Below are 26,071 nucleotides of genomic sequence, written 5' to 3'. Positions count from 1 at the left end.
TGCTATTTCACAATTTTTGAAAAACACTGAACTACCAAACCGCCAAGTTATTACACTGATGCATCTCTGCTTCATCGTGCAGTGTGAAGTGACAAGTGTATATAGTATATAGTAGAAAACAAAGAAGCAGCTGGTGTGTAAATTAGTTTATTCTTTAGTCTTGAAGGAGGATATAACAACACACTGTACTGTATGTGGAGCTTCTGGCCAAGTTTGTGTCAAGATGCAGTTTCTTGATCTTTGAACTTGATTTTTCTTCCGTTTACTTTTAGTTCCTCAGGATTGACGAGACATTTCAAGTGAGGACTCAAACTGATGGGACAAAGTATTTCCAGAGTATTCATGGGCAAAGAGAAAAACAAGATGATTGATATACAGTACATATTAAATACTAAAAATACTGTGCAAGCTTAACAACATACCTGTATGTACAGTGACACTGTGGACAATGCTCTCCAGACACAACCACTGTCATAATGTCGACCCAGTATTCCTGCATCTTTCCCTTCCCTAAAGGTCTAACTACAAATTTTACTTTGGAAACAGCTCTGGAGTTTCTGGTGCGCCTGAACTTCTGATGCCCCGTGCATCAAAGGGAGTCCAAGTGCGAGTGGGCAAACATCCGTTTCCTTCACCAGTGGTTGGGACGAGAGGGGACTTGTGGAGGTCGCCTGTGTGAGAACACCATGAGAAGATTTCCAGTCAGTTTCTTAACGTTAAGTGGATCAGTCACACTCGCAGCTAACAAACACAATGGAGAAGGACAGCAGGCGAGTGGGATTGCATACCTTTATTCATTCCTGTGCAGCAGCTCTATGAACAGCCCCAAAAGCAATGTGTAACACCTTCTTTACTGTGTGTTGCTACTGGCAACCGTGGGTTACCATGGTGACCCGCAGCTCCATCATACACTAAATGCAGCAGGTCATGCCGTGCTGCACACAGAAAAGTGAAACGTTCTTGTTCTGCACGGCTCTCTCCATTTGACTCATGCAAATCAGACAGTCTTGACCTCAACTATACTACTAACTATACACTGATCGTATCACGGGAAGGAAGGAAGCACCTGCTGTGTATTTACTGGTTGTGCATGGAAACGGTACACTGTGGCATGAGAGAAGAAATGAGGAAAATAAGAAGAAGAAGAAGCACCAGCCACCACACCGTCTTTTTCTACTCGTTTATTCAGTCCATCACTTTATACATCTTCTGAAAGAGAGGCTCTTTTTTCTTACATGAACTTTTTATTTTTCACTATGGCTTTTTTTAAGATGACGATTTGTGAAGTAATTACAAAACTGTTTGTGCTCAAGGCACTTTTTTCACTAAGCTGTGGGAGGTAACTGTCAGCAGTTTGGCTGGGCAAGGTCCTTCTTACCTCAACAACTGTATAATTATCAGTATTACACCAGAAGACATCCCACTGCTGCAGTGCCTTGCCCCAACCCTCTTCCTCCTGTCTCATGTTTAATTGGTCCACAAAGGAGAAACACTAAAGCCTAACTATACTTGTAAAAAAAAAAAAAACTTGCAATGAAGTAATAAGATAAAATGTTGAGGCATACAAATTCCATTGGTCAGTCTGATTTTAATAAGCTCATTTGAAGGCCGACTTTGAAGATCTAACAACAACGAAGAGGCAAAGGACTTTATCAAAAAGTGCTGCTTTACTTAATGAGGTGCTTAGTGTGATTACTGACAGAACATTAGCAAGTATCCAACTCACAAAAAAATTGCTTCTAAAAGTGTTTCCTTACCATTATATAAAAAGTTATGAATCATATATATTTTTTGAGACACATTTCATTTCAAATGAAACAAAAAATTCAAGATGACTTGCTCGGTTCATAACCTTTAAGTCAATAAAATCATCGAATGTATCCCTTTTCATAATACTGGAAGCAGAAAATGTCATCATGTTAAAAAAGCTACCTGCACCAAATGTCAAAATTACATACATAATGTTTCTGAAATGCACAGACTGAAACAGCATCAGATTACCAGTTACAGTAGAACAAGGTTTGTGGTTATAGGAATACACATGAAAAAAAATGTTTAATGACTATCTCTGCTCAAGAGAAATATAAAAGTGTAAACAAAAGAAATGTGTTTGCGTATGTGTCTGTGTTTCTAGTCAAGCAGGGAGGGCTCTGAAGGACGTATGACAGTGGGTCGGTTGGGAGCAGCCGGGGGTCTTCTGCTACAGGAAGAGAGGTGAGAGAGAGGAGGGGAGGTTTTGGGGGAGGAGGGGGAGGGAGGGAGGGAGGGATGAAACATGCAAGGCAAAATATCATGAGATAGTCATGCACTAATCATTCCCAAACCACCAAAAGCCAAAATGTATAGAACAACCCTTCACCAGCAATACCGAAGCCACAAATAGCTTTACATTTTGTGTGTGTGTGTATGTGTGTGTGTGTGTGTGTGTGTGTGTGTGTGAGTGTGTACATGCGGGGCTTTACCTGGGAATCCCCGGCGGCAGTGCAGGAGGCACACGGGCCGGTCTTGAGGGGACAAGGGGCACAGCACTGGAGTTGGGATCGTTGGCGTAAGCCGTTTGCCCCAGTGGAGGGCCCGGTCGCGAAGGCACAGGCGGTACTCCAAATGCTGGTGAGGGGTTGAGGGGGGGTGCAGGACCCGGGGTGGGCCCCCTCACTCCTGGGGGTCGGCTGGGAGGGGCCGCTGTTGCTGAGGCAGGGCGGGACGCTTGTTGAGGACTGACAAAACAAGGACAGGATGCTTTGAGTAAAGAGTTACATTTGAAAATGAGATATCTGTTTAAAGTCCTTTTAACATTATAGATTTTGTTTATTTAAAGAAGTCTTGTTGAGATTAAACTTTAATGAAAGTAGCCTGATTAAGGTGCACCTGATCTGATATATCTGCTGAACTCCTAATAAACATCCTTAAAAGTTTCCCTGCCTTGTGGACTTGTGCATGTTCAAGGTTGAGTCAAAGCAATTAGTTGTAATATGAGTTAGAACTAAGAAATAACCAGAAGTCTAAGCAGTCTGAGAGCTTGGAAAATAATAAGACAGTCACTAGAGGACCCCTGCTGGATATATTGTATAATAAAGTCAGTTTGTGTTTTAGCAGTGAGCATCAGGCAAAATGCTCTTTTCTTCCAGAATCCATCAATTTTGTGATGAAATGCACATTTTTGTGGAGGCAAAGCTACTGTAGGGAGGAATCTGGTCTGGTCAGCTGAAGCTGCATAGAAAAAGTAGCTCAAACTAGTTCGTAAAAAAAGACTAAATCAAATTGATGTACATGCAATACAAAATTGGAACCAGTTTATTGCAAATAGTGCCGACTTGTTCACAGGTCATAACATAAACCAAAAAATCAAAATACTCCACTATTTATGTTTTTTTTTTTCATGTTTGGTACCTTGGTTCTATCCAGGTGTCGTCTACTGGCGGAGGCACCGGGGTAGAAATAGTGGTGGTGCTGATGTCTCCGATGATGACCAGGGCCTCCTTCAGAGCGTGGTACATCCTCAGCATCTCATCTCTCCTCTGAGCCTGCTCTGCTGACTCCTCCATCAAACTGCCCTGGTCTCCTGCTGAGTACAGGTAGGCCAGCAGCTCAGAGTGGATGAAGTCCTTCGCCTGGAGACGGGAGAGGAAAAGGGAAGGCGGAGGGGGGGGGCTCATAAATTACTTTCCAACAAATATTTCATTCACCATACTTCACCCTCCAAACTGAGTATGAAAAAGAGACGGATAAAGCAGAGGACGTACACTGTTGATCATGAGGTGCATGATGGTCTTGGGCATGAGGTCTCTGATGGACTTGTTGACGATGCCGATGTAGGAGTCCACGAGGTTGCGGATGGTCTCCACTTGCCGTTCCAGCTGAGGGTCCATGGACACGGTGTCGCTAGGATTCAACGCGTCCGCGTTCTCAGGCTGGAGGAGACCGAGATGATGAGAGAGAGAGAGAGAGAGGCAGAAGCAGAGATGTTGGTAAGACTTCAAGCGCACATCTACCCAAATGCAAATACATTTCAAGGCACATCTGTTTCTTTATTAAATGCTGAATTCCTGCTTCCTGAACCAGCAGGGGAGTGTACTGAATAAACAGCTGCACAGTATCTGCACAGTATAATGTAGAGTAGCGATCTGCAGACCTGACCTGGAAGTATTTAAATCTAAAGAAAAATAATGTCATGCGAAATTGAGTTTAAAACTTCAGAAACCAGTCTTACCCAAATATATAACAACCGACAGAACTCACTGGCAAACAAACTTTTTTTTTTGTGTATCATTAAAATTCCTTAGGCTACATTTAAAGAAGCGATGCAGTTCTTTACAAACACAAATCATAAATGAACTGCAGTATTCAAAATGTCAATACACTCCTACGTACCTGGTCTTTCTCTGGGTAAACACCAGCTCTGAGGAACGAAGCTTTCCAGCTGTCCACATCCTCCTGAGTGTCGCATGCCAGCTCAATCTGACGCAGGTCTTTGTACACATTCCTGCACAAAGGCACACATGCACGACCATTAACCAGAGAGGAAAACAGACCAACGCCATGAACATACATGTTTTAGGAGATGGTACAACCCACACCTCTGTTCAGTGTTGAAGATGGCAAAGACGTGTTTGCTGGACATGAAGCCTTTCTCCACATCTCTCAGCTTCAGGTTGTCCAGAGGCAGCATGTACTTCTTCTCTTTCTCCTGAAAAAACACACAGCGATGTAGTGATGAATATAAAGGAAGATAAACTATTATAAATAACTTCAAAAACACCAACCCAACAGTGCACCTGTGAAGTGATCTCTAAAAAGGTACAGCAAGTAAGATTGTACCCAATAGAGAAAAGGAGAGTAAGCTATATATTTCTGTGCACTGACTGTCATGTAAGCGGCCTTACCTCCTCATCTTTATACCAGGAGAGAGACTCGGCAGTCAGGACAAACCAGTAGTCCTTGGATCCTCCCTTCATGATACTGATGTTGATGGTGAGCCAGCCTCTGCGGATCACCTGCACACGAGAGTCCAACAGTTGACTAAACTACACACCTCACAAGAGGGGTTGTCTAAAGCAAGCAAACACAACACTGAAAACAAATGAAACCCCAAAACGTATACTGTACATGTGCAAAGAAATCTCACGGCAACATTAAAAACAGCACAACAGCCATGCAAGTGAAAAAGTATTCATCATAAATACAAAACTTCTACAGTATCAGCAAAAGTAGAAACATAGGTAGAGAGTAAAAACAAATGACGACAGGTTCCAATGAAAAGTCACCTTCTCTGCATCCCTCTCTTTGCCAGACTGACGGACAAGAAGACAAAGGGACAAAGAGACACACAGGGGTAATAAGCGGACATATGCAACACTCTAGTCTGGGAGGTGTAACCATGAATGTATTATGCAGTTGGAGAGCAGTTTGCTGTATTTCTCCCAGTGACAAGCTAAAGTGCTGCAACAAAAGACTTAAAAGCATTTTCTCCACAGACCGACATTATAATCAGGGCACTTTGGGAACATATTCCCAAAGTGCCCTAGTTATAATGTCGATTATAACTAGTTCAAAAGTTGAAAAAAACAGAGCACACGGTGATAAAAGTTGTGATGATCTATTTCCTCAAACTAGAGCGAAACCAAAAACTTTCAGAGCTGATCTAGGGGCTTCAGATATGGGGTCAGTGCAGGCGTTTTTTCTATCAATACAGTAGCGGTATCAGCTCTAAAGCCAGATGTTTGGCTCTGGAATTACAGCTGTCAAAAACAGCTGTCAAATTTTTTTTTTTTTTAGGAATTACTGATGCAAAAACATAATTAAATGTTGTTGGTACCATAAAACAAGGTAGCAAAGATATCAGTATCATGTCAGATGCAATAGATAATCTTAGATTTATATTTACTGTCCTGTCCTACTACGATGTATTGATACCCAAGCCTGTGAAACTTGTATCTCCAGGCATCCCTGCTGCAGGAGCTCATGAGCCACATCCTGCACCAGAGGAACACTGTGACTTTCGATGACGGATACCAGATGAATTGCTCCACAGGGCTTGTATTTGAAACGCACTGAATATGAGCTTGACTGAGTACCAGAGGGAGCAAGGCCAGAACCATCCACCTTCCGTGCCTTTAAGTGAGATCAGATCCATCATCCGGATGCAGTTTCAGAACTCAACGCTGAAAGTTTTTAAGACCCAGTCACACCAGAAAGCGGCACAGGGAAATTCATCCGATATCTGTGAGGTTTCTTTCTAGGGACTAATTAAGAAGCTGTCAAGGTAGCGCCCCGTTAAGAGGGCTTGATATAGGTCAACGGTGCAAACTCGTGCACCACGGTTCTCCAAAGCTGAACTCTATCCACTAATTAATGGGAATTACTTGATTTCGCAGCAAAATGTTGCTCTGAAATCCGTTTTTACTTGCAGCTGGTGTCAGCATCAAATGGGCTGAAGAGCGTCGGGGTGATCCGTGCAGCCCTGAGGCCAGACAACATAATGGTGGTGAAGGACGAGAGCCTGACCTTCACCGTGAAGCCGATTGACTTCGGCGTAGCTTCGCGCACACCTGAAGCCGTAATGGGCTCTGCTCATCAACTGCCTTACCACAGGTGAGATGTTTATCGAGACTCTAGTTGTCAGTCTACCTGTGGTTCATACGGTGACGACCTTGTATCGACGACACTTGAATTTGTAGAGCATTTCCTATATGTGCTAAGTTGTAGTTTTATTATGACGATGTTCTTCGTTGAGTGTGATGCTTTACTTCCACATTCAGGTTCCTGAACGTTTAATAATAGGACTCCCCCTTGACTAAAGCCATCGACATGTGGTCTCTTGGCATCGTGTTAAGGCTTTGCTCTTCCCCTGCATTACCAAGAAAACTGTAGTAAGCAAATTGCTGCATCACGCCTCAGTTCGGTTCACAGTGTACAGAGAGCCCGGGGCTGGATCTTATCACCCGTGTTGGATATTTTGATTTGACACTGTGTTTTATGTCCAGATGGAGATGGAAACAAGCGAACCATCTTCTAGAGGCTGGTCTAAAAACTAAGCAGTGCTTTGTCATGATGTCTCGCCATCAGTGGATCCTCAGAGTTTTTGCTTTAACGTTTTCAGAAGTTACTTCAACCTCAACATTCTTAAGTCTGAGAGTATTACAGATAAGTTGATCACAGTTGTGTCTAAAGTCTTCTCTTTCTTTTAGTCGCATGACCAGGGTTGAAGAAACCAGGTTTTTATTGGCAACAGGAGGTACACATTGAACAACCTTAAAGAGGTACAGTAAGTGGTTTAGAGGGTTAAAGCTACTTTTATTTAACTGATTTCGTTTTTTTGATTCTGATTTTACTGTTGTTGGATTTTCTCATTGTTTTGAAATACTTATTGAGCTTGATGATGTCGTGCACTGAACTTCTAAAAGCCATGTTTCAGGTGGATCAGAGCAAGAGGGATATTCCCAGTGAAGTCCTCTAGCGTCCCTTCATCACACAGAGCTACACCCATGAAGCTCTACAATCAGAGGAGCCCAGAACCAGCCAGGCTCAGACTGACTTCAGGGGGACAGAGACTGCGACCGAGGCTGATGACAGGTTCAGTAGCTACTGATTCGCCACAGATGTTATATTAAAGTTAAACTTTTTAGAAAAGATATTTTTGTGTGACACCATCCTTATGCAAAGTCAACGAGACAGGGGAGAGAGACACTAGCGTGCATGTTCAGTGAGTGGCAGAGGGCAGAATCAAAACAGGGTGAAAAAAAAATCTTCTTTTGCATGTTCGCTGGGCGAGAAACTTTCATTAGAAAGAATGGCCACCATAAGGAAAAAAGATCTGGTTCTCACAACAACCCCATGAGTGTAACTGTTTCACTTCCCTGTACTTCATCATGGAGCACAAATCTCGTCTCTCGACATGGTCTGAATGACCGTTGACTCCCCCACCCACCCAAAGAGGAAGTGACAAGTGGAGGTGCATGGGGTACGGTACTTACAAGAATCTCTCCCTGGGCCATAAAAAGGAGGAACAGAAGAGGAGAAAGAGGAAAGGGAAATAAAGGGAAGAGACAAGAGGGGCACAGACAAGAGGATGTAAATGTGTAAATGTGAAGCAACAAAGGGCAACAATGACATGCGCTGTCAGATGGGCTGAGACAACGACAGAAAGAACAAGAAATAAAGATAAAGAAAAAAAAAAACCAGCAGGAGAATGCAGCTTCTGTGGTGCTTCAGTGGTGTGAAGGGTTTCTGTGGCCTGGATAGAGTGTCTGTTTAATTACCTGATTAGGCATGACTCTCTTCTTGGTAGCGTTAGCAGCAGTCCTTTGCTGGGCACTGCAGGAGAGAGATTCAACAACATCAACTCTGGTCTAGGAAACATATTTAAAAGCAGGGCAAAGGAAAACAAGGATGAAGGAGTAGCCTAAAAAAAACACGTTATAATTTATATTTACAGTTGTGCAGTTGCACAACGCTTCTGCAAATTCTTGCTTTCTCAGGAATTTTGAGTTTGCATTAAAAACAGTGCTGGTAAGATCCTCATATTAGATTACTGAAGATATACTGCATACTTGTCGATGTATGCGTCCACCATTGACTAACAAGTTTCGGCAGTACAGAAATGCAAAGGATATTTTTGAGATAATTCAGAAACAGTAACGTAATTACAAAGTGTGGCCACCAGAGAGCACCGACAAGTGTATTTTTCATAGATGATATAATGTTATCCAATATCAGTCAGTTGAGGTTTAGTGACGGTGTTTCTTCCCAGCGCTGCAAAATATTTCAACAATTTCTGATAGAAACCATAACCGTCCCCACCTTAGATTTTTCTTTTGATTCCCTAAGTATTAACTGACTTATGTCAAAGAGCATGGGGCACAGAACATTTGCAGGCAGACCTCCATCTCTGCTGATCCTAATGAAACTCATTGATCGGCATCTGTAGCTATGTCTTACTTGGCAAATCCGATGAAGTCCTCATGGTTAGTGTTGATGTAAGAGAGCTCAATGTCAATCAGCAGCAGCACCTGACAGGCAAAACATGGCACGTGTTAACTGTACAAATGTACAGGTAGAGTGCATTCCTAGCGCTGTCTCTCTCTCTCACACACACACACACACACACACACACACACACACACACACACACACACACACACACACACACACACACCTGGTCTTTGGTCTTGCTGTCTCGCTCTCTGATGTAGGTGGTGACGATTTTCTCTGTCTCTTCTCTCAGTCGAGGGTACGAGCCCAGCTATAGACACACACACACAGAAAACACACAAATACACCGCTGCAGACACCGCGATTACACGATACACGACTACCGCCCGCACGCTTACACAACACTGTAAACACACTGTGTATCCACATAAGCAGTTACATCCAACCACTGTCAGTAATTATACGGTATAAACAAAAACAGGCAAGGCAAGACATTTGACACGTAAAAGACTGAGGAAGCATGCACTAATGAGTTCCCTATCAGCTTGAGATTTCTTGTCAGCTGCAGATGTTGTCATACAGCCGAGGTTGTTACAAGTGTAAAGTCAGCGTTGTGTTCTCAAGCTGTTAGCGAGTCTCAGCAAATCAGGGTGGGATTAGGAGAAAAATCAGGTTAAAGTCCGGAGAGAGGTGAAGATTAAGGTAGGGTCTGGTGGAGTCTTGCTGGGGATTTATTATCGGTGTCAATGGTGCAGAAAAGGGTGTGTCACAGGGAAAATACATACAAATGTCCATTGACAAGACAGGGTGAAAAACAGCCACGATTGTGCCATTTCTAATCAGCCAAATATCCTGGTGTGAGAGTGGGGATCTGATTTAATAAGTGAGGCAGGGTGAGGGGTTGTTAAATCACAGATCTCAGTGCCGATGGGGTAAGTGGACTGGTAGGGGTCCGGGATCAGAATGGGGAAGGTCTCCTAGATTTGTCATTTAAAGAGGGAACCACAGAGCGAGGTGGGTGCTGAGTGAAGCCTGGAAGCAGCGGGGAGGGGTAACGATCAACAACACTAGACAAAGACAAGTTAGTTCATTTGATTTTTTGTCTCTTTTTCTTCCTTTGACTCTCTGCTCCTTGCTTGCAACTGTTTTCCCCTTCACTCTCTGTCTGTCTATCTGTCTTTATTCATCACTTTTCTTTTAAAACCTGTCTCTCCACTGTTCCTGTTTACCTTTTCCGTGCACTTCCTGATCAGGGCGACAAGCTCGGTGACGACGAGGTCAACGCATTTCAGACAGGGGTCTTTCAGCTTAATGACCTGCTTTTTCACTATAGCCTCAAACGCCAAGTCAGGGGTGAACAGGCCTGTCCTGTGGTGAGGCATCATGGGAGTTGGATGTTTAATGTCAGGTGAAGGAGGAAGGCGGTGCAGCATGGGCCATGGTGAGGAAAAAGGGAACGGTGGTAGGAAAATGGAAGCCAAGGTTGGATGGGATAGTTTGGAGAAACAGAAAGGGTTTCAAGAGGGAAAAGAAAGATGAAGATGAGGAATATGAAAAGAAAAAAAAAAAAAAACAGGCATTTGGTTAGTTCTACTTCATGTTCAGAACAGAAACAAGCTGCAGCTTCTCAAACACGGTCATTGCAGTTAAGTATGTTAAGAGTCAGCCTACAGCTTTTGAGCCATGCTAGTGGTGTGAATCTATGAATGGTCAGTCCACCACTTTGGACCAGAAAGAAAAATCTCAACAACGACAGCTGGAGAGATTGTCATGAAACAGACAATGAATCCTAATGACTTAGTTGCTTCTTTAACTTTTCGTCTATTGCCACCATCTTGTCAGGATTTTCAATTTGATTACTTGTTTACTTAAGTGTTAACTACACTTTATTTTCCAAACAGTCTCAGCTGTACTTAGTGTTCAGTGCTCAATAGCAAATGCTAACACGCTAAACAAAGATGGTGAACATGATAAAGTTTTAACCTGCTGAACATCAGCATGTTTGCATGTTGACATTACTGTTCTTTCTATGCACTTCTTTACCTGATCTTCTTGCACTTTGCCTTATTGAACAGATTTAGTATTTAATACTCACACCAAGGTCTCCTACTGCACTGAAGCTTTAGTGTTGTCCCTCACTTAAAGGTCGCTTTGGATACAAGTGTCTGCCAAATGAGTAAATGTAATGTAATAGCCTCATAGTGCAGCTAGCATGGCTATAGACTCTTGTTTAAGCTATAGCCTAAAAGTCTGCAGCTTGTTTTGCAATGAACTTTTACAGCAATGTGTAACAGCCTGTCTGCTTCTGACCACACAGCCTCTCAGAGACACCACCCTAGTACAGCCAGGACAGTCGACTTTACCTTCTGATCAAGCAAACTTCAAAAGCAGGGCTCAAAAAACAAAGCCATCTGTTTGAACTCATCCACATTATTTTTCAATGCATAGCTAAAAAAACAAACAAAAAAAACTGTGTGCTTTATATAACTGTGTGGCACCAAAATGGCCCCTGGCAGCACTAAAGTTGGCCGGTCTCTGTGGTGTGTATAAACGGGTGAGGCAGCCAGGCAGGAGACCATGCAGTGATACCTTATTGGTGCACTGTCTGACTGTGTTGATGAGCTCCTGGATGACCAGGTCGATGCATTTCAGACAGGGTTCTTTCAGCTTAATGATCTGCTTTTTCACTATGGCCTCAAACGCCAGGTCTGGGGTGAACAGGCCTGTCCTGAAGGACATACAGACAAGACAGACATGGAGACATGGAGCAGGAGAGGGGGACAGGAAGAGTGTGAGACAGGCACGCAGACAGGGAAGACATGAGTAGACAGACGCTGAGGTGGAGGAAACACTGAAGGAAGTGGAGTGGGAGACGGACAGCAGGCAGGAGGAATAAAGAAAAAGTGGTCATAGATAAAAGAAAGCAAAGACAGACGGACTGGCCGGCACACTTAACACATGACATGGAAAACAGGACACACACTGACACTTGAGGACAGACGAGACTGAAGGTCTTTATGAAGCTGAATGGAAACAAACAAAAAGCTGACGAACAGGTCAGCAGACAAATGTTCTGTTTGTTTGTCTCAACTTGCCTGACTCCGTGGATGTTCTTGATGGCATAACTGATCTCTTTCCTCAGCTCCTTCTCATCAAACTCCATCTAAGACACAGTACAACAAAGGCTTATATTTACTTGCTCTGTGTAAAATTAATGTGACTTTTTTAGTGCCAGGCATTATGATGACATACAAACAAACATAAAGCCAGACAAGAGGAATTGTCTGTGGATCTGTGAGCCTTTTCCTAGTACTGTATTTATGAGAGCTGAGGCAACATAGCTACACTACGACATCAGTATTATACAAATTTCTACATCAGACTGTAAATGCAGCCTGATGTAGAAAAGAGAAACAATCCTTCCACGTATCTGCCAAATGAAACGACAAATATAAAAACTATGCGACTTAAATGTGATTAATAAAACCTATAAATCATAATGATAATAAAATCACAGCAATAGTCACCTTCACCAGCTCAAAGGGAAAGCGCTCGTGAAAGATGCGGTTGATCTTGGCTCCACCTGACAGGTTGGATGTGTCCACCTGATCTCCAGAGCCCTCAATGCACTTCTCAAAGTCAACACCAAACTGCTGCACCATCCTGTAGATTTGACAGAGTACAAGGGAAACGTCTTCACTCCTTGAATTCATGTATTCGTGTGCCTGAATCTGGTGTGTGTACTGACTGAAGTAAGGCTTTGGTCTTGCGTGCGGGGTCGTCAGCGCGGAAGTTCTTGTACTCATCCACCTCTTTCTCCAGCGATAACATCTGGCTTTGCAGCTTGCTACGTAACCCTGGCAACGTGTCGCGGATGTGGTTGGTAAGTTGCTGGAGAAAAAAATAAAGGTGTAAAAACAATTAAAGTCATAATAATAATGATATGTGGATAAAAATTAATAATGAAAATCATGATTATAACCTTGTTAACATTTCCATAAGGCGTTTCTTATATGACACAAAAGAAATCTGAAACCTTGTCAGTACAGAGCACAAGATTTTACATTACATCTGTTAGCTGGTGAATAACAGACTCTAATCTGAGTCTGGGTCTGACTGAGTCTTTCTGATGCTATTGTCCCCCCGCTAATCATCTGATCTTGAATTTCTCAATGAAGAAGTAAATGTAGATTTGCTTCCAGCCCTTTTTCAGTTATTTTTTCTTTTACTTTTTATATGGCAAAACTGTGTTGAACAAAATATTAATTATCCGTTTTTTTTTTACATAGTTTAAAAAAAGTCCATTCTCTTATTAGATTTAAGCATCTGCAGTCACTTATTAAATTAACTTATGTACCTCAATTAACGAATTCCCTCACTTATTAAATCAACTAATGTAATTAAGTTCAGTGCAGCAAATGAAGCACAAATGAAAACATACTAGAGAAAATATTTATATCCCTAGAAATAAGTCACAAAATTAAGCTTTAATCTTTAATTTTAGAAATGTTTATTTACCCTGTCATACACTGTGAGCTTATCCACATAAAGTGCATCTAAATGACATACACTGTGTGCCTGTGTGATCAGGGCTGTGTCTCACCTGATTGAGGGTCTTCTGCAGGTGTGGTGTGCCCATGCGCTCTGCAATGTGCCTGTAAGCAGGATGGGACAGGAAGAACTTCCTCTCAGCAGCCAAAGCAGCACCGATGTCCTTCTTCCCATCAATGTCCTTTTGACTGCGGTTCACCACCCCGATGTAACCTTTAGAAAAATACAGACCAATAGCATAATGAAAAAAACCCTTCTGATGTCCAGACTGAAGGCAAAACGCCCAAAAACAAGCAAGAAGTGAAAGCAGCCACAGTACAGGCCTGGAAGAGCATCCAATATTAAATAGTGATTTTAAGTTAATGTTAACTGTTGCTTTTTTTGCCCCTTAAAACTGGGGATCTGTGTATAAGAAGGGCTGTTTGTGTGATGTGGATGTAAACACAATGAAAGTAAATAATTGAGAATCACTTTAATCTTTGTGACTGTTAAATTTCAAAGCCAATGTGTAGTATTACAGAACAAACACATCACATAATACGTTGCCGACATTTGTGCCACATGTGTGTGTGTCTGATAAAATATCTGAGTATCAGTTATTTGTTGCAAATATCTGTGTGTTGGGATATAACTGTGGGTCTGTGATAGTGATTTCAACAGAAACAAGTAGCCAGGCTGTGAGGCGCAGCAGTTTTTTAACCACTCATAAGTGTAAAAAAATATATTGTCTGTAAATATTTGACAATTTTGTAGAGTTATTGGTTTAAATAAAGCTTCTAAAATGAGTGATTGGTCTCACCTCTGCGCAGTGGCAGTAGTTTGTTTTCCAGGATGTCTCGTGCGTCCGTCCCTTCGTCCATCAGGTCCAGCTTGGTGATCACACCGATAGTCCGCAGACCTGAAGAAGAAGGTGTCATTGTTAATAATGACAATAATGATGATCATCCTGAGAGGTACTAACAGCCACTAGCATAAGCAACCAAATGCGTACATGCTAGCAACAAAGTGAGTAAAAATAAAGTAGTAAACATTCATAAAGTCACTTGCGTAAACCATATCATGAATATAAGCACACTTAAGGTGAAGGTGGACATGGTCAACTTCCTGTTTACAAAGTGTGACATGACAATTTAGTACAACGGCAGTAAAACTGTTGGTCGGTAGCTGATGTACAGTATATTATCAGTTAAGATACAGTTACAAGCCTGTACCTTGAAACGCTTAATAAGATCCTCTGGATTGAATGAGAGAGGGCAAAAGCGAGAGATAATTAAATTTAATTATATCTCTGCTAATCTTATTCAATACATCTATGCTGCCAGGAAGTCTTTTAATAATGTAATTCTTAATTATTATGATGAGCCGTCGCCTGCACTGAGGCAAAGATTAATAGAATGAAGAAGAGAGCTAATGGCTGCAAGATACAGCAAAGGGTAATTAGCTTTGTGCCAAATTAGAGCAAAAAATGGTTACACTTGGGAGAAATACCAATAAAAAAAGTAGCAAAAAACATACAGATTTACATGATCCTCCAAACAAAGATATGTATTTTTCAACATCTCTCTCACACACACACACACTCCTCCTTACCCTGAGGGTCCACCTCCTTGGCTATTTTGAGGGCGTCAGAGTTGGCCAGGTCAGTGTTGGCTGGGGTGACGGCGAGGATCAGACAGCTCTCCTTGGTGATGAACTGGAGCAGCATGTCTCTGATCTGGTGCTCGATGTCCACAGGCTGGTCTCCCACAGCCACTTTGGTCATCCCCGGCAGGTCGATCAAGGTCAGATTCAGCACTGACAGATGTTGACGGGTTGTTGAGAAAGAAGGAAGGACTCAGTTACACAGAAGGTGAAAACAGCAAGTTTGTATGTATTTATGTGTGTGTGTGTGTGTGTGTGTTACCATTGGGTGAGTAGACACGGAGGTTGATGGGGATGGGCGAGATACCCTTGTTGGATCCAGTGAGGCGGTCGGTCTCTGCTTCAATCTCCAGACGGACTTCATCAAAGTCCACAAACTTGCGACCCTTACAGTGCAGGAACTCTGCATACTCTGTATAGAGATTTAGACAGGACGGAGGGTGATGGACAGGAGATGAATATAGAAACAAGTCTACACTGCACATGTCTGGCAGCTACACAAATGTTCATGTGTACATTTGCATAGTACACAACAACTACATGGTCTGTAAGTTGTGCCGATGATCATCCTATGAAATGACCAAAACATTCACTATTTAGTTTTTGCCACATTTTATTACCTGCTGCACACGGCAGAAACAGATTGTTTTTTTATTACTAAGTTTTATCAGTTTTCTACTTGATATAACTGCTGATTCTGGCTACACACACTTGACTCTATTTCTTGGAAAGCCTGGAGTTCAAAGTCTTTCCCAACTGCTTGACTCATACTCGCCTGCTTTACTGTTAACCAGCTGGAGGATGAGGGGACGACGGGTGACAATGCCAGATCCTCTGGGTAAAAAGTCCCTGAGGAGGAGACATAGGCAAAGTTTAACACACACCCATACACAGCTTGGGGAAAAAGATACTGACTGTTGGCTGTTTGGCTGGCCGACGTGACACAACAGTATGTCAAATAAAATTTTAAAATACAGTCAGAACATTATCCCTTGATTAATTATACTGCAACACGATGCTTGTTACAAATAAATACAAACTGGAACTGGAGCACGAGCGCATGAGCGTTTCATTTTCAAATTATGTCACGTCTGCTTCTACCAAAATAAGAGTTCAATCTCTAAATTTGCTCTTTAATTTTAACTACATATGCAGGCCTCTGTCTGAGCGGCTGCATTATTGATACAAGGCCAGGATCGACTTACAACCCTATCCATTATAAATAGTGCAAAGAGAGAGAAACGTCTCTGCCTCTGTTTGCCCTTCTCATTACATACACGTTCATGAGAATGGAAACTCCTGTTCAATAGAATAGTGATCATTTCCAGGTCACTGACTACACATCTCTCCAAGCCATGAGAATACGTCCGTGTCTGTCTGTCTTTCTGCCTGTGTGTTTGCCAGGTCAGAGGCAGAGACAGAGTCGTGTTTTAACGTAAGGTAAGGTAACCAGGCCACACACACACACACACACACACACACACACACACACACACATTTATTTGAACACATATGCACACCCTGTGCCTCCTGTCCACTGCTGACAGAGCACTCAGGATGTTACACAACTGTGAATCCCATCCTCTTTCCTCATCTCTTCCTGTCACTTATCAAACCACAACACAAATACTATGATTTCCTTTTTTGAATACTTTTGTGCTGTTGGTCTGACGTTAGTTTGGACTCAGTGGTTCCCTACTGGAGCTGAAACAATTAATGAATCAATTAGTCCATCTACAGAAAAATTAATACACAACAATTGTGATTATGATTTGTTTCGGTGTTTTATATCATCTGGTTCCAGCTTCTTAAATGTAAGTTGTAATGTTTTCTGATTTGTATCACTGAGAACCAAACATCAGTCATTTTGAATGACAAAACAAAACATTTTCAGAGTTTTGTTTGTTGTTTTTTGATTTTTCATAAACTAAACAATCAGAAGAGGAGTCATTACCAGCCTCCTTAGCTTGTGACGGCCTAAAATGAAGCCTTGTCTGCTTGTGACTCTTCATCACAGAATGACTTTCTGTTTTAAACTTTTCAGTTTGTTTCATTTGAATCATTTTTAGAGGCATAAAATACATAAACATATTACATAAAGTATTTCACAACAGAAAAATGTCTTAATGTTTCCCTCATATATTGTGTCATATTAATCTCCTCTTTGACCCCACAAATTAATCTTGTGCCCCATTAGAAGGGTCCCCACCCCCAGGCTGGAAACCACTGGTCTAAGCTATTGAGTAGAAAAAAATTAAATTCACTGTGTAAAGGAAATAATTGTTTGTTGCAGCATTGACTGACTAAAACGAACTGAAAACATGGTGTCACAGGCAGCGTTACACTTCTGCATGTCAGTGGACTAATTAACAAACATGAAAACCCTTCTGCGGGTATCTGGTACCCAGTGTGTCATATACACATGACAGTGCAGCTGGTGACATCACTGCTGACCCCAGCACAAACACATCAATGCCCCTACTGTCTCCCCCAGCCACTGCTTGGGACTTGGAGACAAAAGGCAACAGGAAGAAAAGGAGACGTGGCCGTCTAATCGACATTCTCTATCTTTCTGACAACAAGCGAAATCATTCTGACATGTAGACGAGTGAAGTGTTCTCATTTCTGGATACCTTCACTTAGAGACAAAAACACAAAGCTGCTGCAGCTATCTTCAGAAGATTAGGCCTGTACTGCAGCAGCAAAGCCTTGTCTTCTTCCCCTTCCCTTTCCTCATGGCCCCATTTCATCCTAAGCTTTGTGTGATATGTTTTGACTTCAAAACTGCCAAAGCGATTCCTTCCCACATTGTTATAAACTGGGCAGGCTGAGCCTAGCATATGGCATTAATGTTGGTTTGCTGCTATTTGTCATCAAGATGGATCCACAACTGCTCATTGAAATTCCTTCGAACTCATTCATCAACCTCACACAGACATTCAGCAGTTTTCTCATGCTGGGAGCACAGACTCCTGCCATTTTCATTTTTACTGTCAGTGTAACTCTCCGGTAATTCCTTTATCTGACAAGGACCTCATCAAACCTGCCAACAACCGTTTTGTACCTCACCCTTTAAAGTAAAACATTGACCTGACCTATGTAATGTGAGGCCCATAAAGACGTAGGCTTTTTACAACACTGGGTAAGCAATCTCAAGGAAAAACAGGCTTTGTCAATGTTTGACAGAATAGGCCTAATATGAAGCACTGAGCACACAGATGAATGTTAATATATCTGCTGACGAAATAACATTTCAACTGCGTACGTTCAGAATATGGATCGCCAGTCTGTTTGAGACGCGTTTTAAAACAGTTCCTCCACAGTTTTTGTCTCTCAATCAACAGCTGTTTTCTGCGTAAAATGCGTATTGGCGATCGTGAATAACTCAACTCCAAAATGGAAAGAATTCGCTGGAAAAAAAAAAAAACATTAGGAACTGGGAGGCACCAACACAGACAGCGCGTAACCAAGTGCTTAGTTGGCGACTTTGACGCAAAGGCTTAGTTTGTATCAAGAGAACAAACTCAGTCGCAAACTAAGCAAAATTCACATTCACTGTATCAGATGAATCCAAGGCTACATATGAACAGTACAACCTTCCAACGAAGTTCTCCAGCACGGAGCTCTTCCCTGCGCTCTGGCCGCCAACGACCGCTATCTGCGGCAGGTCCAAGTTGCAGCTCTGGCCGATGGAGCTGAAAGCGTCCTGGAGCTTGTTGATGAGGGGAATGAGGTCTTCCATCCCCCGGTTTCCCATTGCGGCACTTGGGTCAGCCCAGCGGGCTCAATCCTGCTCTTCTCCCCGGTCAAATAAGAGGCAAAGGGTCGCTCCGACAGCAAAGCAAAAGTTCCCAGATGGCAATGCAGACTGTCACTGTGCCTGTGACCTTATTTCATTAAAACACAAGTAGGTTAAGAGTCAACTGTGCTGACAGCGGCCAGATCGCCGGAGAGGTTATAAACGGGGTGATTGCATGATAAAAGTGGACACATTAGACTGAAAACTTCTGTCATCATCCGGTCAGGCGACACCCAGCCTCCGCCGGAGATTGTGGCTCCGCCTCGAGCGTCACTTTGCTCAGTCATTGGTCAGCTGGGAAGTCTATCAAAGCACAAGTACATGTCATCTTTTTTTTCCTTTCTTTTTTTCTTTTTTTTTTTTTTTTTTTTACAAAGCAGTCGTTTTTGGACATACACTGACAAAAAAGGAAAGAAGTGAGCCACTTCCAAAAAAATTGCCTTCAACACATCTAAATTGGCTTCACTCTGGCCTACCTGGTTTACAGACCACCAAAAACAAAATAAGTTTTAGTTACAAGTTCCCTGACATTCTTGTTGTATTTCATACTATTGTACTTTATGTGCATCTGCAATGAATCACAAGGACAATGACACGATGAAACGCAATCTCACCGTGTAAATGTTCTATAGGGAAATAAAGTTTACTTACTCATTAGAGCGAGAAAACAGACTTTTGTCACATACAAGCCAATGTTTCTTATTTACCATGTTTATTTTATCATTAGTAAGAAGCTGTTCGCTTTTAATGCAAACATAACAATTGCCTTTACATTGGGTTTGTACTGAAGAACTTACACCTTTTGTTTTTCACAATATATTAAATTGATTTATTGGATAGACACTGTGCAGACTTATAAACAGGACATGAGTGTTAACATGGTGGTAGATGCATACAGTGACAGGAAAGATAAAATGTGTACTTCACCTTTAGTTTAGTCAGTAAATAAGTAAATAAAGTAGTTACTGGACACATACAAGGTGTAAACTGCTGGATTTTTTTGCCCTGAATGAAGCTTCACCATGTGACGTAAGTTACAGTTTTACAGTTTTAGATAGTTGTCACAATTCACTCTTTCAATCTTTCCCCTAATGTTCTTCAGTTCACTTGTTTTGTTTTACTTTCATTACTTTATGTGACATGGATTGAGTTGTTCTGCGCTGTCAGCACTGAGGTGCTCACTCGAGTAGTTCGGGTTAAATCCCCTTTCGTGCTTTAAATGAGGAGATACAGTGTGAGCAGCAGGGTGCCCTGATCTCGACCAGGAAACTCGTCTCCCTCTGCCTTACACCCGAGGCTTGCATGTGAGCTGGTCTGACTAAAACAAACAACACTGTATTGTCTTTGTATCTGTATTTCTGGCAATAAATCAGCAACGCCTCTTCTTAATCTTTCATCATTTAATTTCCATGGAGCAGACACACATGAAATGCAAATGTGAAAGGGCAAAACACTGTTTTCTCAGTGTCAGGTAGAGGGTACAGTGGATGCCAATGAGCTCCGGCCAATTACTGCCTGATCACTACATCAACCACAAGAGGGCGCTGCAGAGCAGAACAAGATGCTCTCATATTGCAAGATTTAATGTATTTCAAGGGGCTTCAACTGGCCCCTGGTGGGCTGTGAAGGTATTGCAGTCCCTGAACATGCATTCAATAATGTAGCTTGACTGTGGGAATCGCTATTTTTTATTTAATTAAATTGTTTAAACACATTTCCATGTATCAATTATTGTTTGTGAATAATCAAATTCATGTAAATATATAAAACTTAGAAAAGCCAAGGTGACTTTCAGGATTAAAATAGGTTAGTGCCCATCTGGCCTATCCTTTGTATCCTGTGTTGTGCTAATGTTGACATGACATCCATAATCATAATGTACAGATTCGCTGACAAAAATATTAGTTTACTGACCAGTGATAAGCTTTATTGAAAGTCTTGGTGAAACTTAACAGTATCAAAAGTTTCTGTGTAACAGGTAAGCAAAAAGTTAAGGCTGTTCAACACCCATGAGTTTCAACTGAATGTGCCGCAATCACAACAAAGTGCTTCAGTCAGAATAATGAATCAACACTTTTGTCATTTTTATAATTCAGTATCACATTATATTTCCTCACTGAAAAGTTCATAACAGTTGCAACAACATTAATATGTTTTACAGAAAAAGATGCGAATAGAAATGATGTTTGACTGCCTGTGAAATGTAATGAAGACAGACCAGGTGTATGCAGATTTACTGTGGTGGTTTATTGACCAACTGATCCTACGCTAGTGTGAAGTATCAAGTTTGTGTCTGCTTCACTACATTTTATTATTCAATCAGATACTGCGATTTAACCTTTCTGGATACTGGAATATTGAAAAAGTAGTAAACACAATTCAATGATGCTTTACAAGGTATTATGGGTAGTTACCAATGAAAAAGTAAGTTGGGAAATCAGGAACTATTTCTAATTAATAAATCATCAACTGAATTTCCACAAATATAGCCTATTATACTTTATAATGATCAGTTATTGAAGAAAAAGATAAGTTTGATCTAAGTTATAACTTAGTTACATAATGATCAATATCAAACTACTGACTCTGAATCAGTTGCTGAAATAAAACCAATAAGCAGCAACTTCCTCCTTTACAGTGGTAATTTTTGTGGTAAAATGGCACACCATTACCATTACCCAAGTGTCTGATTACTTTACGTCACTTATTACATTTCTGTGCCTCAATAAGGAAAGTAGAGCATTAAGCAGGATTGATATTGATCATATTCAGAGCGCATTAAGGCAATATTCTTATATTTATATGTCACATTATTAGTTACACAAACATATTAGATGCAAGCTAGCTAACTCTAAATTGTGCCAAACAACAGTTCATACTCAGTCATGCTTGAGTGATAAATTGAAAGCTGATGATTATTTCCCTTTAGGAAAAGATGTAAATCCTTCACCGCATGTTCCACTGGAAACATACGTTAAAAGCGTGACTATATCACGCTTCCCCAGGCATTGTGCATGTAGAATAGAGAGGAGTCCTACTGATAGAGGAGTAGTCACAGGCCGAGGAGCCATTTTTATCTGTGTCGGGAAGTGCGTTTCGATCTGTTGACACTGTGACAGAGTCACTCTTGAAGTTTACACTGGCATAGTGGAGCTGGTCTGTGGGAGGGTTCCACTCCTGTACCTCCTCATAATCATGACCTCCATGGCTTCCCTGGGGAGGAGAAGGTGAGCGCTGTGACACATGCAGGTGCTTTAGACATATGCAAACTTATAAACACAGAAACAGACGCAGGCACACACCTCTGTGTTTTGTCCATCGTTCATCCTCAGCTCTGATGATCCCCCTGAAGCACGCGAAGACAAAAAAATATATATATATTTGCTTGGATTTAAACGAAAAGGATATTTTTGTATCTGCATTCAGAGTTACTCCTCACACTGAAAATCATGTGCAAGGTAAGTGTTTCACTTCAGACTGCAAAATCTTTGCCTCCTTCATTCAGTCACTCAGTAGATTTGTTTCGTAATCAGATGTTACGTGTAATGAACTTTACTTTGATTGGCCACGAACACTCTTTTTGCATGTCAAAGGGGAACTCAAGACCAGAAGAGCAAACGTACTTCATGTATTTCTACGTTTGCTCTTCTTGTCTTGTGTCCCCCCTGGGTAGTTATGAGGTTTTGCATGCTGGCATTGACGCCACATTTCCATCCCTCACCTTGTGTCCTGAGGAGGAGTTTGCGTCCCAACAGGATTAGTACAATCACAACTACCACAGCCATTACCACACACGCTACCGCCAGGCCAATCACACCTGCAACTGAGAGACAACAGCAGGGACAGTTGAGGAATACATGCAGTCAGCAGAGTTTCATTGTGTCATTGTCCTCAGGATTCATGATTAAAGGAGAGGATGTGTTTAGTGTGTGTTTGTGATATGAATGATCAGTAAAGTGATAAGGTCACCAGAGTTTGAATGGTCATCATGGAGGTTTGTTTCAACAGGTGTTGCTGTTGTTGGCTGAGTTGAAAGGCAGGTTCTGGTTTTGATTTGTTTTGTGGCTGTGTCAGCTGTGGGGAGAAGAGTGAAAAGCTAGAAGTTAGGGAAGTGAAGAAAGGCATAAAGGACATGAATGCATACATGAAAAAGAAAAACACACACGCACACACACACACACACACACACACACACATAGATGTTTTTAATGCAGCAAGCTTGTCTCACTCCGTCCACCATTTACTTTACTCCATGTTCCTGGTCACTGTCGTTTTAGGTCTTTCTCTCATTATTTGTGGAAGACGAACTCAGAGTAATTAAGTAAAATTAGCAATACAGAAAAAAATATTCCTTTCCAAATAAAAGTCCTGCAGTCAAACCCTTACTTAAGTGAAGCAAAGTATCAACAGTATGAGAGCATAAAGGTGCTATGAAGCAGAATGGCCCATGTAAAATGTTATATTTGAATATTTTATTTTAAGATTTTCATGACACAAACTCCATTTTTGATACTATTTATAGTCATTCATTCCTGATTCAAATGTCTAATATTAATCCTCTACTGGCAGTTTTATGTGTAACAGTTTGTAAAAGTACTTGAACTGATTATATTGTTTGTTTTGTTTGTTGTTTTTGTGTGTGAACCCCAGGAAGACTAGCGACCACTGTGTGGGAACTAATTGGGATCCAATTGATCAAATGATTTTACTTGGTACAAAATAAAGAATCTGGATTTGTGTTATGGTCTATAATACTAATGTTCACAGAGTACTTACTGACAGAAAGGTGGATTTTGGCGTAGGTAGCAGGGGGCCCCCTTCTCTCAGAGCCACACCAGTACGTTCCAGAGTCAGCTGTGCTCAGATTGTTGATGTACACGTAGAAGTACTTCTTTCTTTGGTTATCCCTTATATCATACCTGCCTTTAACTACATCTCTTTCACTTTCTGTTGTGTGTATTAACTCCTCACAGTTCGAAGCATTCTCCCCCTTGCACAAGTATTTTGTATTGTTCTCCTGGTCGTCTGTATAGCGACAAGTAAGTTGCGCATTTTCGCCAGTACCATGAGTTATTGCCGTCGGTTCAATGTCATTCCAGGCTGAAAAACAGGAAAAACATATGTTTATAAACTTGTGTTATGTTGGTTAGTTTTGAAACAGGATGATTGAATGCAGATCAATACTACTCATAATATGGAGACGGATGTTTAAACATGCAATGGGATTGTCATTATCAGCTGTTTCCACAGCACACTGGTATCTTCCAGCATCTTCCTTGGTCAGCATGGAAATGATCACAGTGTAGACTCCTTGCGCTTCGTAAACTAAAATAGAAAACCTGTCTAGCTTTGAGTGATTGAAAGTGTGTTGATATTAAACTTGTGCAAACAAAGTTTTCATGTTCTCTGCAGAAGTGTTGGATATGTGCAGTTGATTGACCCTCTGAGATCTGCTTCACTGGTGTGCTGTCACCTACCAGAGAGTTGAAGTGTGACTGAGCATGAACTGCAGGCTGAGCTTTTCACTAAAGGAAGCACAACTTTATATAAATCTAACTGTCTTTACATTCCAATACCTGAAGGTTAAAGTCCAACTAAAACCTGTCTACACCACACACAGTGGTTTGCTGGACTATCATGCACACAGAATCTGTCGCTGTCAGTGGTAGACACATATTCAGATCTTTTTTTCTTTTCCTTAATATGCCCCGTTACATGTAAAGGTCACATATTCAAAAGCTCTCGTTACGCAGAACAATGGCTGGTTTGATCACACGACCCACAAACTGGCAGAACATAGTGTGTTGATGTATAAAGTAGCAGAAAATAGAAATGCTCAAAATACAAAGTACAAATACCTCAACACCGTGTTCTTAGTTACATTTTTACATCCAACAAACTAGCATGTCTCTGTGCATTATTCTTTATATCTTTGTTATACTTACAGTTAGTGTTGACATGTTCTCCTTCATGTCCTGCCACAGACAGTAAACTCACAATAGCTGTCATAAAAAATGCAAGAAAAAGTTATTTCATCCAAACGCAGTCAGCAAAATAAATTTCACTCATCGAAGTCACAAACAGAAGAATAATATTACCTGTCATTAAGTAGATGATGGCTTTCAGTGACATTTTCATCGTCTCAGTCCATCTTTTTTAAGATTACTACTGTTTAAATCTAAATATATCAAATATTATGCCGAGTTATGAAATGAGTGCTCAGAGCTTCCTGCTTTATTCTCTCTGTATCTGCTTTTTCTTCTAATTATATAACTTGAAACATTTGCATTTAGAAATGAGGATGTGAGGCTTTTTGTGCTGCAAGAAAGTGTGAAACAGAGACAAGGAGAGAGATGAGAGGGCGAGATAGAGTCAAAGTGTTGATGCATATTTTCACTCTTTGTTTGGTCAAGCTCTTGATGCAAATATGCATCTTTTTAACTGCTGAATACTCCACTATGTTTAGCAGCTTTGTAAAGCTTTTCACTTAAAAGCTCTGCTGTGGTCAGACATCGCCATCAGACCGGTTAGAGTGAACCAAAACAGTTGCAACAATGAGCTGAAAGACTCCCAACCACTTCTTAGTGTGAGCTGAGAGATATTGTGGGTTTGTCACTTTGAGTGACAGTTTTTACGCACAAGTTTGTGAATCATTGTTAATATGAAAATATATACTGGAGTTCAGGCAAGAAGAATGAATACAATTGCAGCAAAAGAGAGGATAGCTAACTCTGACATACCTTTGCAGCCTTTGAGCTTGATTTCTGTTGTAGGATCAAATTTGTATGAGCATTTTGTGTCATCCCTTTATTCATATAATTGGTTTTAATGAGATCTTTGCTTTTACCATAGTCACCCTTATTTAGCAAATTATCCATACTCTGAGTTATGTAAGCAGGAGCTGAGAATCAGTCCTACCTCCTGGGCTGATAGATGTGTGGCAGAATGCAAATGCTTCAGAAGAAAATAAATTTAGGAGATCTTTTTTTTTTTTGTGCCAAAGATTTGGCTTTGGCTGGGGACTTCAAAGAAGTTGACTCTAGACTAGTTTTCTCTGCAGTTCACCAACTCTCAGTCCACTTCATTCGGTTTAAATTCAACCTAAGGCATTACAGTTTTTTCCGATTGCTTAAGCACGATTTGGAAAAC

The 26,071-nt window shown here is 41.3% G+C and overlaps 2 protein-coding genes across 7 annotated transcripts; both read right to left on the bottom strand.

The window, feature by feature from the left end:
* Positions 1–131: 131 nt before the first annotated feature.
* On the bottom strand, positions 132–19,196 carry LOC130166004 (dynamin-2-like). 6 transcript variants are annotated; one of them, XR_008827090.1, is made up of 21 exons: positions 18,720–19,194; positions 15,899–15,972; positions 15,386–15,535; positions 15,073–15,276; positions 14,282–14,380; positions 13,535–13,695; positions 12,680–12,822; positions 12,459–12,594; positions 12,027–12,094; positions 11,521–11,659; positions 9,155–9,241; positions 8,938–9,008; positions 8,259–8,313; positions 4,884–4,994; positions 4,578–4,687; positions 4,372–4,483; positions 3,744–3,911; positions 3,391–3,611; positions 2,463–2,717; positions 423–671; positions 132–312 (listed from the first exon to the last, which is right to left on the bottom strand). XR_008827090.1 is itself a non-coding variant. In XM_056371259.1 (20 exons), exons 1-20 carry the CDS (start codon positions 18,878–18,880, stop codon positions 632–634), a joined length of 2,565 nt encoding a protein of 854 aa, XP_056227234.1. In that variant the 5' UTR covers positions 18,881–19,194; the 3' UTR covers positions 132–631. The 6 variants fall into 6 exon arrangements, 5 of the variants coding, with proteins under 5 accessions (XP_056227234.1, XP_056227232.1, XP_056227230.1 ...); XM_056371259.1 differs by having other exon boundaries at positions 132–671; XM_056371257.1 differs by lacking the exons at positions 132–312; positions 423–671; positions 11,521–11,659 and adding exons at positions 1,167–2,197; positions 10,161–10,299 and having other exon boundaries at positions 18,720–19,196.
* A 1,650-nt stretch (positions 19,197–20,846) lies between these two features.
* On the bottom strand, positions 20,847–25,145 carry LOC130166608 (CMRF35-like molecule 1). Its single transcript, XM_056372300.1, has 7 exons — positions 25,021–25,145; positions 24,868–24,924; positions 23,699–24,022; positions 22,892–22,996; positions 22,644–22,745; positions 22,225–22,268; positions 20,847–22,135 (listed from the first exon to the last, which is right to left on the bottom strand). Exons 1-7 carry the CDS (start codon positions 25,058–25,060, stop codon positions 21,914–21,916), a joined length of 894 nt encoding a protein of 297 aa, XP_056228275.1. The 5' UTR covers positions 25,061–25,145; the 3' UTR covers positions 20,847–21,913.
* Between the last annotated feature and the right edge of the window lie 926 nt (positions 25,146–26,071).

This window comes from Seriola aureovittata, chromosome 3, assembly GCF_021018895.1.
Source record: "Seriola aureovittata isolate HTS-2021-v1 ecotype China chromosome 3, ASM2101889v1, whole genome shotgun sequence".
Lineage (NCBI taxonomy): Eukaryota > Metazoa > Chordata > Actinopteri > Carangiformes > Carangidae > Seriola > Seriola aureovittata.
The sequence above is the reverse complement of the archived record's forward strand: the minus strand, read 5'-3'. Positions and strand labels throughout refer to the sequence as shown.

Excerpts from the sequence above, each read along its gene's own strand:
- LOC130166004 (XM_056371255.1), bottom strand. The coding sequence starts at position 18,880 with ATGGGAAACCGGGGGATGGAAGACCTCATTCCCCTCATCAACAAGCTC. Across the intron at positions 9,242-10,160 it reads TCAGGAAGTGCACGGAAAAG|CTGGGCTCGTACCCTCGACT; the intron begins GTAAACAGGAAC and ends GTGTGTCTATAG. Across the intron at positions 3,912-4,371 it reads TTTACCCAGAGAAAGACCAG|CCTGAGAACGCGGACGCGTT; the intron begins GTACGTAGGAGT and ends GGTCTCCTCCAG.
- LOC130166608 (XM_056372300.1), bottom strand. The coding sequence starts at position 25,060 with ATGAAAATGTCACTGAAAGCCATCATCTACTTAATGACAG. Across the intron at positions 24,925-25,020 it reads CATCATCTACTTAATGACAG|CTATTGTGAGTTTACTGTCT; the intron begins GTAATATTATTC and ends TTTTTATGACAG. Across the intron at positions 22,269-22,643 it reads ACTCCTCCTCAGGACACAAG|GGGGATCATCAGAGCTGAGG; the intron begins GTGAGGGATGGA and ends CGCGTGCTTCAG.